At 39.8% G+C, this 13,834-nt stretch overlaps 1 protein-coding gene across 1 annotated transcript in view; it reads left to right on the top strand.

Moving 5' to 3' along the window:
* The window catches only part of vwc2 (von Willebrand factor C domain containing 2), a gene marked incomplete at both ends in the record, with an annotated part of 94,658 nt that overhangs the window by 20,440 nt on the left and 60,384 nt on the right, over positions 1-13,834 (top strand). Inside the window, one exon of the mRNA XM_084321182.1 lies at positions 5,582-5,711. Coding sequence (XP_084177308.1) covers positions 5,582-5,711 — 130 coding nt within the window. The remainder of the gene's footprint in view (positions 1-5,581; positions 5,712-13,834) is intronic.

A 13,834-nucleotide genomic window follows, 5' to 3' on the forward strand; every position in this document is an offset into this window, starting at 1 on the left:
TACTTGGTTGAACAAACAGACAGACAGGCAACCAGATATATAGACAGATAGACAAACAGACAGACAGGCAACCAGATATATAGACAGATAGCCAAACAGACAGAGAGGCAACCAGATATATAGACAGATAGCCAAACAAACAAACAAACAGACAGACAGACAGGCAACCAGACATATAGACAGATAGACAAACAAACAAACAAACAGACAGACAGACAGACAGACAGGCAACCAGATATATAGACAGATAGACAAACAAACAGACAGACAACCAGATATATAGACAGATAGCCAAACAAACAAACAAACAAACAGACAGACAGGCAACCAGATATATAGACAGATAGACAAACAAACAAACAGACAGACAGGCAACCAGATATATAGACAGATAGACAAACAAACAGACAGACAACCAGATATATAGACAAATGGCCAAACAAACAAACAAATAGACAGACAGGCAACCAGATATATAGACAGATAGACAAACAAACAAACAAACAAACAGACAGACAGGCAACCAGATATATAGACAGATAGACAAACAAACAAACAGACAACCAGATATATAGACAGATAGCCAAACAAACAAACAAACAAACAAACAAACAGACAGACAGGCAACCAGGGCCCCGTTCCCCATACCTGGCTAACTGAGTTAGCCGGATAATTTCCAGTATAGCTTGACTTAAGCCGGACCTTTCTGTTCCCCGAAGTCGGATTTTCTAAATCACCATGGTAACAGATCAGAAAGTTTGAACCTGGTCCGGAGCAGGGTTAAGTTCAGTTAGCTGGATGAACCATAGCCACGCCCTCGCAAAGAAATGCCAGCTCGCTTCCTGAAATATTTCTCACAGTCTAGATCCCATTATACCATTCTGAAGTTTTTGTGCTTCGTTTTCCTAGAGGGGGCTTTTGAAATGTATAATAATAGAACTAAATGCTGATAATAAATCATATTCAGCCTATAGATTTACTTTGTCCTAAATAAAATAATGCACGTCATATACGGCGCTCGGAGTCGCGAATCTCGCGATACACGCTGCATGTGGACTGTTTGCGGACGACTCAGCCCTGCTGGTCTCTGACAAGAACAAGTTACAGGTTGAAAAAGCCCTCAGCTCGGAACTAGGCAAAATCTGCATATGGCTCGCCGACAACAAACTATCATTACACATGGGCAAAACAGAGTCCATTCTCTTCGGTTCAAATAACAAACTCAGCAAGACCGACGGCTTCTCGGTTACAGTGGGTGACAATATTATCACAAGGAAAGATGAAATTACCTACCTGGGTTCCATCCTAGAGGCTAATCTTTCCTGTGACAAAATGGCATCCAATGTAATAAAAAAAGTCAACCAACGAACGCGATTCTTGTACCGGATCTCCTCTCTGGTAAACAAGAATACCCTGAAGACTCTAGCAGGAGCACTCATTCAAGGGTACTACGACTATGCTTGCACCTCATGGTACCAAAGCACCTCAAAGGCACTAAAAAACAAATTACAAACATCTCAAAACAAGCTAGTCAGACTACTACTTGACCTGACTCCTAGAACCCACCTCACCCCTGCCCACTTTGACAACCTAGGATGGCTTAGAGTAGACGACAGAGTACAGCAACTTGCAATGGGCCTGGTCTACAAGATACACTACGCGACCAAGGTACCCATGTACATGTCAAAATACTTCCCAAAGGTCAGTGAATACCACGATCACAACACCAGAGGGAGCTCCACAAATCATGTAAAACCCAGATTCGGCTCAAACAAGGGACTAAACACGTTTCGCAATTATGCCACATCAATGTGGAACGCCCTGCCTAAAGCTGTAAAGGAATGTGAATCACTACCTACCTTCAAAAACACTCTCAAAAAACACCTACGTGAGACTGCAATTCGAAACTGGCCCCTACAAATGTCCTAACCTAGTTGTACAGTAAATGACCAAGTAAGGCTTTGTCAACATTCCAATGTACAGTGTAAAATGTGTGTATGTCCCCTACCCAACCCCCCCCCCCCCCCCCCACCTCCAATGTACAGCCCTCACCCAACCCACCCAACCCCACCCCACCCACCCAACCTCCTCCAATGTACAGTTTCTACGCCAAATGTATATACACTCCTTTTCTGGACACTTTTGTATCACAAACAGTACTGTATTTGCAAATCTGATATGTCATAAATGTATAGATGTAGCAGTACTGTCTATCTGTATGTCATGTATGTCATATATGTTATGATGAATTGAAAATGGGGGACCCTGGTGGAAACAAGACGAAAGTCTTTCTCTGGTCTGCATCCCCTTAACAATTGTATGTATTGAGATGTACTGTACTGTACCCATTCTGCAATCTGTTAATAAACTTTTCAATCAATCAATCAATCATGTGGTTATTTTAATAACGGTGCATTGCAAATGTGAATCCCGCGGGGATATTTTTAATGAATGAAACCTATCGGCCGTTTGGCTCTGATTAGTTTCATATATTCTCCGCTGTAGATTTGCTTAACGGAGCGCCCGGATTGTGTTTCATTCAAGCATAAAATTGAAGTGTCTATGCGTGGATTGTGGTTTTTGTGGATTATGAATTACGAGGAATCTGAGGATTGTTGAATTGTATCATCACTCACATGTTATTGTGATATTGTAACTGGGATTAAAATGTCTGATGAGAATGAGATGCGCTGTTTGACGGATTTGAGCAATTTAATGAGCCGTTGACGTCACATTAATGCATTTGAGAATAAAGAGATAAAACTTCATTCAAAAGAAAAGTATTCGAAACACGTGACTCTTGTATTGATGGATACACAATGGATATATCCCGTCTGGCACAGTGGTGCAACGGCTAGTGCTCACTCCTGTCAAGCGGACGACCCTAGTTCGAGACCCCGCGTTTCCAATATACTTTTTTTGGAATATAATATTAATGAATATACGCAAAAGTAGCCTAGTTTTAAGTTAAAATACTATAAATCTACATGCATTGAGGATGTCATTCTTTATATAGCTCTCAAAGTGCACCAAATTGGAGTATTTACATTGCAAAAAGAAGAAAATAAATTAGAAACGACGGGGATTCGAACGCGGGTCGTCCGCGTGAAAGACATAAGTACAAACCATCAGACCACGGTGCCAGACAAATAAAACATCCACCATACATCCATAAATGGATAAGAGAGCCGTATCCTTATTCTGAAAAAGTTGAACTAATTATTCTTGCTAGCAAGATCTCATTTGATTATTCAATCCATAAACCTACTGCCAGCAGGCACATTTAAAGAAATATAATCTGATTGATTGGGGTAATGAGGGACTTAAAATTAGCCTATAGATTATGCATTTAACTTGTCGGCGAGGCTATTGAGCCGTACTGTATTGTACCCATTCTGCAATCTGTTAATAAAGTTTTAAATCAATCAATCAATGCCGTTAGAAAATCAGGATTTCTGCGATCGACATCTGCTGTCTTTCCAGCTGAAGCGGCCGCGCGCAATTATCCTGAGTCTCAAGTCTGGTTCAAATGAACGAGACTGAATCAGCGTTCGAGGAACAGGAAAATCCCGGATTCAAACATCGGGTTAATTGAATGTGGATAATGGGACTCTTGATCGACTTAGTTGAACCAGGTACGGGGAATAGGGCCCTGATATATAGACAGATAGACAAACAAACAGACAGACAGACAGACAGACAGACAGGCAACCAGATATATAGACAGATAGCCAAACAAACAAACAAACAAACAAACAGACAGACAGGCAACCAGATATATAGACAGATAGACAAACAAACAAACAAACAGACAGACAGACAGACAGACAGACAGACAGACAGCCTGGCAACCAGATATATAGACAGATAGACAAACAAACATACAGACAACCAGATATATAGACAGATAGCCAAACAAACAAACAAACAAACAGACAGACAGACAGACAGGCAACCAGATATATAGACAGATAGACAAACAGACAGACAGACAGACAGACAGACAGACAGACAGACAGACAGACAGGCAACCAGATATATAGACAGATAGCCAAACAAACAAACAAACAGACAGACAGACAGGCAAACAGATATATAGACAGATAGACAAACAAACAAACAGACAGACAGACAGACAGACAGACAGACAGACAGACAGACAGACAGACAGACAGACAGACAGACAGACAGACAGACAGACAGACAGACAGGCAACCAGATATAACAGATAGACAGACAGGGGGGGTTGGGCGGGGTACTAAGTATAGTAATATGGTTTATTTGCATTGGGAAAGATACAGACACATTAGCTGGTTGAACAACATCATATTATGTTGAAAGATAGAGAGAAAAAGATAAAGAAAGAAAGAGAGGGGGAGAAAGAGACTGGAGAGAGAGAAAGAGAGAAAGAAAGAAAGAAAGAAAGAAAGAAAGAAAGAAAGAAAGAAAGAAAGAAAGAAAGAAAGAAAGAAAGAAAGAAAGAAAGAAAGAAAGAAAGAAAGAAAAAAAGAAAGGGAGAATAAAGAGAGAGAGAAAAAGAGAGAGAAAGAAAGAGAGGGGGAGAAAGAGATAGAAAGAAAGAAAGAAATTGAGTGTATTTCTGTGAGAATGCGCGTGGCGCACGCCTCCCGCGCCACCTCGAATTCAACCAAAGCGGAAAAGATAGCTTGCCGCCCGCGAGACGCGCGCCCGCTTGCGGCCAGTGTGCACAGCTCCTAATGCTCTTTCTCTCTCTATCTCTCTCTCTCTCGGAATGCAGTGCGCGTTCCGTAATAGTCAGACTCGCCGTGCACGTAATGAGTCTCTCTCTCTATCTCTCTCTCTCTCTCGGAATGCAGTGCGCGCTCCGTAATAGTCAGACTCGTGTTGCACGTAATGAGTCTCTCTCTCTATCTCTCTCTCTCTCTCGGAATGCAGTGCGCGCTCCGTAATAGTCAGACTCGTGTTGCACGTAAATGAGTCTCTTTCTCTCTATCTATCTCTCTCTCTCTCTCTCTCTCGGAATGCAGTGCATGCATGCGTGCGCGGGTGCCGGTCCCATCTCTGGTCTTTGGAAAGACCAGATGAGGTCAGAGGAGTTTGATAGTATTTACTGAGGATGGCCAGATAATGTTGATATTTAAACTTCAGCAAGTACAAAACGCTGCTGACAGACAAAAGAGAATCCCTCACTGAGGAAAACACAAAGCGCCTAACCATCATGTATCACAAATGGTGATGTCAGCCAGAGATGGGGAGAAGCATGAACCTTTTCGGACATCTCTTTGAAATAAATGACATTTCTGATTTATTTTTAACTAATTATTATTTTGTAATTGAATAATTATTTAGTTATTGCACTGCACTGGCAGTTGAACTGCATTGAACTGAACTGAATAAAACAATTAATTGAACTGCACTGTTAAAACGGATTTCATAGGGCCCTATGTACAGAAAATTTTCGTTTAACCGTCTAGACCGGGCAATGCAATTCTGATGACAACAAAGGAATAGGCAGTTGGTGTTGTGTGTTTGTGTGTGTGATATTGTCTATGTGTGCTGTATGAGGCCGCGTTGACTAGTCTCCTTCTTGCCGTTTTAGGTGTCTCCGTGCGAGAAGTGCCGCTGTGAGCCGAGCGGAGAGGTGCTGTGCTCTGTGGCAGCTTGCCCTCAGACAGAATGCGTGGATCCTGAGTATGAACCCGAACTATGTTGTCCTATCTGTAAGACTGGTGAGTGATTTTGTTCTACTCCAAACACTTAAAGGTTCATAGTAGACCATGTAGTATATTAATTTACAATTACAATGGTGTTGAGAATAATAGCACTGTAGCACACAATGAATACAAAAATACTAAACAAAAGTAAATCAATTAAACAGTAAATGTCCGGGCAAAAGAGGACGTTTGGTCACCCTAGCCAAAGTGCCGCCATGGTGAAACACAGGGCAACGCTATGCCAATGTTTACCGCGCTAGAAGCTAGCTACCAACAGCAGCAGGCCGTGAAACAGCCAAACTAAGCTAACTAGGCAGAGCTGGCGAGCAGGCTCACCAGCATCGTTCGGTCGAAGTCAGTGTTCCAAAATCAAAGTAGCAGTCCCAAGTGTCAAGGTCAAAACCAAAAATATATATCTACAGTGCAAACAATTCGAGGTCCGAAATCCCAAATCAGATATAGTTAAGGAAAATAACTGTTGAGGTTAAGAGGTCCTCATCACTGTCCGGATGGAATGAGGACCTCTTAGAATAGAATAGAATAGAATAGAATATAAATACTTTATTTATCCAAATTCAGCACTACAGATCGCTCACAGTAAACATTTAGGTAATCAAAAACAAAAGTCACAAATAAGAATAAAAATAAGAATAATACATTCTGATATGTATATACATTCTAAAATATAAAATATATACAGCCAAAAATATACAGAAATATACAGTCAAATGTACAGTACTAAGTAAAGGTTCAGGAAGATTATGCCAGACTGTACTGTCACCCTGTGCTCAGTGATGCGTTATAAAGTCTGATGGCTGTCGGAATTAAGGACTTCCTGTGCCGTTCAGTGTTGCATCTTGGGATTTTTTTTTTTTTTTTTACACAGTTTTTCTTTATTTTCCCTTTTCAACATGAAACAAGACAACACAATACAATAACAATACTAATAAACAAGACATCACAGGACAATAACAATAATAATAATAATAATAATAATAATAATAATAATAATAATAATAATAATAATAATAATAATAATAATAATAACGACAAGACCATCAGTTAAATCAGAATAATGAAAAATAAAAGTCATTTATAAATTAAATATATAAATTAATAAGAATATATATATATATATATATACATACATATATATATATACATATATATCCACATGTATGTACCATAAGGCGAGATTACCTGAGCATCCGTCATCTCCAGTATCGACAACCAAGGTCCCCACCCCGTGAGGACCCCAAATCCGGCGCCCCAGCGAACCAGAGCATCATGCCTCTTTAACACTCCGACTCACCAAGACCTCGAATCAGGGGCCCCCACCAGTCCGAGACCGCGTCTTGTTTGCTTTTCTCATATTTTTATATTCAGAGTTAATGATATTGTTTACACTGTTTATTTTTTCTCATACGTATTTTTAAATAAACAATAATAAATAATAACAGCAATGACAACAACAACATCATTGTTATACAACAGACGGGCCTCTTACGCGTCTGTTGTACAACTTCTTCCACTAGGGAAACCCACCTCCAAAAAATACACAACCAGGGATAGACACCCCAAGACCCCCGGCCCCCACCCCTCCCCCAACCAAACAGCAAAACCACCAATCGACACGGCCAGCGACAGCATGCGGATATATTCACATACCGCCACTAGCCGTATCAATCAACAGCCCCCCTGCTCAATCGAGAAAACAGCGGAGACCAATCTCTCCAATGGAAGAAGCTGGGATATCTGATCTTGAAACATCTCAAAAGTGGGCGAAGAGTCATTTTTCCAAAACAGGAGAATACATTTCTTGGCAAAGTATGTTATAACAATCAGCAGTCTATATTTTTTTGGATCCATCTGGATCTCTGGTAATTCATTTAGTAAGTAGGCACATGGAGACAAGTCAAATTCCGTTTCTAATACAGATTTTGTGAATGAATGAATACAATTCCAGAATCGTTTTAGTTTATCACAGTGCCAAAACATGTGTAGAAATGTTCCTTCGTTAGTTTTACATCTAGGACAGTTTATTGAATTATCTCTAGACATTTTATGCATTTTTATTGGAGTTAGATACAATTTATGGATACATTTAAAATTAGCTTCTTTGATTTTGTTACTTGTAAATGGAAAGTGTATTCTATCACAAATATTTAGCCATGTATTTTCTTCAAATTTCATGGTTAGGTCTGTCTCCCAGATCCTCAACAAAGGCAAAAAAGATGAGTGACATTCTTTGGAGAAGATGTCATACAATTCACAAATTTTACCTTTAATTGTGGTCGATGACATTAGTATTTCTTCTATTTCATGTAATTCTAGTCTTAGTTTATTTTCTCTTCTCAGTATGTGTATAATGTTTCTCATTTGTAAATATTTAAAGAAATCAGTATTTGGGATGGCATATTCTGTTCTTAAATCCATAAATGATTTTAACTGCATATTTGTGTGAAACAGGTATTTGAATTGACTTATCCCCAACTGAGCCCATTTGAGTATATTAATTGATCTTAGATGTTTATCTAGATCATGATTGTGATAGATAGGATAGTATGGAGGTACAATTGGTGATACCCAGTTTTTTTGAGCAGTCCTTCCAAGCACATAGTGTGTTAAAAACAGTGAAACAATTACCTATGTTTCTTATCTTTTTAAATTGTTTTATAAATATGAGAGAGTCCAATGGTAACGGGTCAACAAATTTAGCTTCTAGCTGAAACCACTACAAGAGTCCCGTCTTCCCAACGACCATGACAGTACATTTCTTAATTGGGCTGACCAAAAATGTTGGAGGTTGGGGAGACCGAGACCTCCCATGGATTCTGGCTTCATAAGTGTCAATAACTTTATCCTAGGCATTTTGTTGCACCAAATAAATTTTGAGATGGGTCTATTCATGGTAACATTTGAAAAAGGAAATTTAGTCTGGGAAGGACGTTCATTCTTATTACATTTATTCTTCCCAGCAGAGATAATGGGAGCGTGGACCATTTACACAAATCATTTTTTATCTTTTCTATAAGAGGACAATAGTTTTCCCTGTACAAGTTCTCTAGTTGCGGTGTAATGTTTATTCCCAAATATTTAAACCCTTCTGGAGACCAATTAAAAGGATATGTTTTATACATCGTTTCGGTTGGGGTCATATGCAGGAGACAAGCATTTGATTTATTAAAGTTTAACTTATATCCAGAGTATTTTCCAAATTGTTCTATTTCGTTATATAAGTGTGATAAGGACTGTTCTGGGTCTTTTATGTATAAAATAATGTCATCTGCGTATAAGGATATTTTATGTTCCTCCTTATTCATTTTCAGTCCTTTAATGTTAATATTGTCTCATACACATGACGCCAGCAATTCAATCACCATCGCGAAGAGTGAACTCGACAGTGGGCATCCTTGTCTTGTCCCTCTCGTTAGTGCAAAAAAATCAGAGGAAGCTCCATTGGTAATGACAGCTGCTTTAGGATTTTTATAGATTGCTTTAATCCAAGCGATAAAGTTCGGTCCCATATTAAGCTTGTCAAGTATAGAAAAAAGAAAGTTCCATTCAACCCTATCGAAGGCCTTCTCTGCGTCCAGTGATAGGAGCAGAGAAGGGCTCCGACTGGTGTCCAAATGATTTATTACATTCAAAAGTCTCCTTATATTGTCAGCAGAATATCTCCCTTTTATGAAACCTGATTGGTCTGGACTAATCAATTTAGGCAAAATATCTTCTAGTCTTTTTGCTAATAATTTGGTTATAATCTTGTAATCGTGATCTAAAAGACTAATAGGTCTATATGATGAACAATTTAAAGGATCTTTGCCACTTTTGTGCAATACTGTGATATGTGCTAGGTTCATTGATTGAGGGAGTATTCTGTTGTGACAGAAATTATACATCATTGCCATAAAAATGGGATGAAGTTCAGTCCAAAATTCTTTATAAAATTCAGCAGAAAAACCATCTGGTCCTGGGCTTTTATTTATGGGCATTAACTTAATTGTGGCCAGAACCTCTTCTTTTGTAAACGATGAGTTAAGGTATTGCTGGTCTAATTCAGACAATTTTGCCAATTTCTTATTTTGTAAGTACTGGTCCAGTTGTTCTTGTGAATGAGAACTTTGAGATTTGTAAAGTGTATTGTAGAATTCAAAGAAAGCTTGATTAATCTCTTTAGGTTGATATGTTATATTATCATTGAGATTAATTGCTTTAATAGTTCTTTCAGTTTGTTCTTTCTTTAATTGATGGGCCAGTAATTTACTTGGTTTATTGCCAAATTCGTAATGCTTTTGTCTAACGTAATTCATTTTTGTTGTAATTTCATTTGAAATATTAAGGTTTAATTTGGCCCTGGCCACAATTAATTGTCTCCAATTGTCCTCTGTAGATGCTGTCTTATGAAGTGCTTCACATCTTATTACTTCTCTCTCAAGTTCTTGTGCTTGTGCTCTTTTTACTCGCTTTTTAAATGAACCATATGAAATTATTAGTCCTCTTAAAGTGGCTTTTGCAGCCTCCCAGATAATGTTAAGGTCAATGAGGGGGTAATTATTTTCCTTTATGTAGTTTGTAATCCATGTTCGCGTTTTTAATTTAAATTCTTCATCTTGGAGTAATGAATTATCAAATTTCCATTGTTTGGTGAACGAGTTGTTCCTATTAAACTGAATAGTCAGGCATATTCTGGCATGATCTGATAAAATGATTGGGCTAATTTCACATTCCTTTATCATGTATATATATTTTGAGTAAATAAAGGCATAGTCTATTCTACTATATGAGTTATGTACATTTGAGAAGAAGCTGTAGTCTTTAATGCCTGGATGTAATTCACGCCAGACATCAATTAGGCCACTTTCTGCACATAACCCTTGAAGAACTTTTGAGGATTTGGAGCTATGGTTAGTTTGACTAGACTTATCCAATGCTGTCATTGTCAGGTTAAAATCTCCCGCCATCACTCCAAAACCTTTACAGTTTTCATTGAACAGCAACACCATGTCAGACATAAATGTGGGTTCGTCGGCATTGGGGGCATAAATGTTCAAAAAAGTAATGGATGTTCCCCAAATGCAGCCTGAAACCAAGAAAAACCGTCCGTTTGGGTCTGTAATTGTTTTTTCTACTGTAAATGGTATTGTTTTGTTAATCAAAATAGCCGTTCCTCTGCTATGACTTTTATATGATGAGAAATAGACCTGACCTACCCATTCTCTTTTTAACTTTGCATGTTCAGTGTCTGACAAATATGTTTCTTGTAAAAAAGCCACATCTACTTTGTTTTCTTTTAGAAGGGATAACATTTTTTTCCTTTTAATAGGATTTCCCAAGCCTTTAATGTTCCACGAATTTATTATTATATCTGACATGGTAGTTGGTGCAATCTTTGAGGATTATCTGTGACTGTATACATTTGCCTCGAAAATATTGCTGTTGCTTTTATTAATAAACATGACCAAAAAACAAAAACATGGAACACAAAACATACATAGAATACACATACATAGAATAAAAAACATACATGAAATGCATCAACCCACCCCAGCCATGGTTTTCTGAACCACGACATTTACCCCCTTACTCCTAGTAGGCCATAGAGAAACAATAATGGAAAAAACTAAATAACTGAAAAAGAATTAAATCTGTCTTATATTGGCCCCTGGAGCTCTTGTCTTCAGTGTAATAACTTCCTTTTATTTATTTGTATTTCTCTTTACACCCCCTCCCCTCTTCACTTCCCCCCATGTTGTTAAATATGAGTTGGTCACCTGATATTACTGAATGGGGAGGGGTGTTTCTTATTAGGCAGACTTTCTTTCTTCTTTTTTTTATTTTTATTATACTGCTGAGAGTTCTCCTCTCCACATACTTTTTAACATTCAGTCATTGTGTGCGGCTACGTGGCGTAGTGGGCAAGGCGCTCGCCAAGAATGCGGAGACGCTGGGCTCGCCTGTTCGAGTCCAGCGCTCCACATTGCTTTCAGTTTAGCTGGTCGTTCATACTAATACACATTGGCCGTATTAGGGGGTGGGAAACTGATGGGTGGGGATCGGGCGTTGTGGACAGCGACTCCTACAGGTCGGTTGGTGCGCCTGCGCAGTAGAATCAGGAAGTGTCGGGGGCAGCGTGAGCCTCCCACGCGTTACTCCTCGCCACTGAGAGATCGAGCTGCGCAGGTGAAAAGATGCGACTGCTGTTACCTCAAGTACCGGAGGGGACTTGTGCTATGTATGACTTAGTCCACATTGCAGCCGGCTTGTGGGAGGCAAGAAACAGCGTTCGTGACAGGGGAGGGTTGAATTGGATGATACGAAATTGGGATGGGAGAAAATATAGAAAATGGGAGAAAAAGTGGATAAAAAAAAATTCAGTCATTGTGACCTTCTAATGTTTGAGAGAAAAATATCAGTGCAAAACAAATGCATGTTAAATTCGTGCCATTCCTTGTACCCCCCTCCCTTCCTTTAGTCATGGTATCGTCCGTATGACGTCACACGTTGTTGCAGGAAGTACCACTGCCAGACAGTAAATACACATTGAGGAGAAAATAAAGAAAACAGCCGATCGCGACTGTATTGGCAAATCAATACCCCTTCCTCTGGGGTTTCAAAGTCAAATGATTTGTCCGTATTATAACAGTCATAATGAGGGGGTGCAAACAAACAAAAAAAAACGTAAATGTCATCTTCTTACCTCCACCACGGGTAACGGTTTACGAGGCAAACCTCAGTCCAGCTCGTCGGCGAATGATTCTGCCTCTTTTGGATCGTCAAACAGGACAATTTTGCTTTTATGGAGGATTCGAAGCCGGTGAGGGTATGCAAATCCTCTAAACATGCCCTTTTCGATGAATATCTTGGTCATCCGGTCGAATTCTCTGCGTCTTCGACGCACCTCTGCGGGCAGGTCCTGGCGAATGGTGAGTTTGGCTTCCCCCTCTGTGATTGTAGACTTCTTTGCTGCTTGTAGGATCAGCTCTTTGTCCCCGATTTGTAAAAAGCGGATTAGGACTGGTCTGGGATATTTCCCAGCGTGTGGTTGTGATTGTGGTCGCGCTGGGCGGAACACTTGTTCCAGTTCAAGTGTTTTTTCCAATGAAAGCTTGAGCCAGTTGGGTAGTTTGTGCTGAATGTACTCAGGTAGAGTTTGGTCACCCTCCGATTTCTCTGGAAGCCCCAGCAAAACCAGGTTTTTCCTCCTCCCTCTGTTTTCTAATTCATCCGTTTTCATCTCCATTGTTTTTAATGTCTTTTCGGCTCGGTGTAACTCTCGCTGGGTTGTTTGCAGGGTGTCTTCTAGTGTAGAAATCCTCTCTTCTGCTTCATCCAGCCGCTGCTTGTGTTTGTCGACTGCTTTGTTTGTTTTAGTCAGTCCTTCTTTAATCGCCGATACTTGGTTTGTCACCTTTTCCAGACGAGTATCGATACCGTCTAATCGGCCCAATATTGCAATGCGTTGAGATTTTAACTCTGACATAATTTCGACCAGAGTGGGGTCGTTGTCTGTTTCAATTGTTTGGTTGTCGACATCTGGTTTGTTTCGCTGGCCTTTCCTTGTTGTTGCCATCTTGCAAATCACCACGTTTTATCAAAAGCCTTTACTTAATTTAAGTCTAAACAAAATTATTGAAATTGTCCTTGAGTGGGGGTAAGAATTGCTAAATTAATCACTGAGACAGTGTAGAGCTCTTAGTTCAGGCAGCCATCTTGTTTCCCAGCAGCCTCTCTCATCTTGGGAATCTTAGTCTAACACTGAACGTGCTCCTTCTATCAGCCAAGTCCGCGTGTAGTGGGTGGAAGGGGTTGTCCATGATGGCGTGGAGCTTAGCAAGGCTCCTGCTCTCTGACACCACCGCCAGAGAGTCCAGCTCCACCCCCACCACGTTACTGGCCTTAAAGGTATCATCTGTAATGCCGTCAAAAAGCAACCTCTAGGCAAAAGTGCTCCTCTTGGTTTTGAGCTTTGTTTCCTTTTTTGTTTTGGTCTGACATGTGGGTTAACTTATTATACTGAATTCCTTCTCATGGTAGAGCCTGAGGTGTGGCTAGCAATAGCAACCCCTCCCCTATACCCCAATCCAATCCACACATCAGACAAAAACAAAAACTGTAAACAAACCGCAGTACCACAT

Source organism: Notolepis coatsorum (assembly GCF_963971535.1).
Source record: "Notolepis coatsorum genome assembly, chromosome: 9".
Classification (NCBI taxonomy): domain Eukaryota; kingdom Metazoa; phylum Chordata; class Actinopteri; order Aulopiformes; family Paralepididae; genus Notolepis; species Notolepis coatsorum.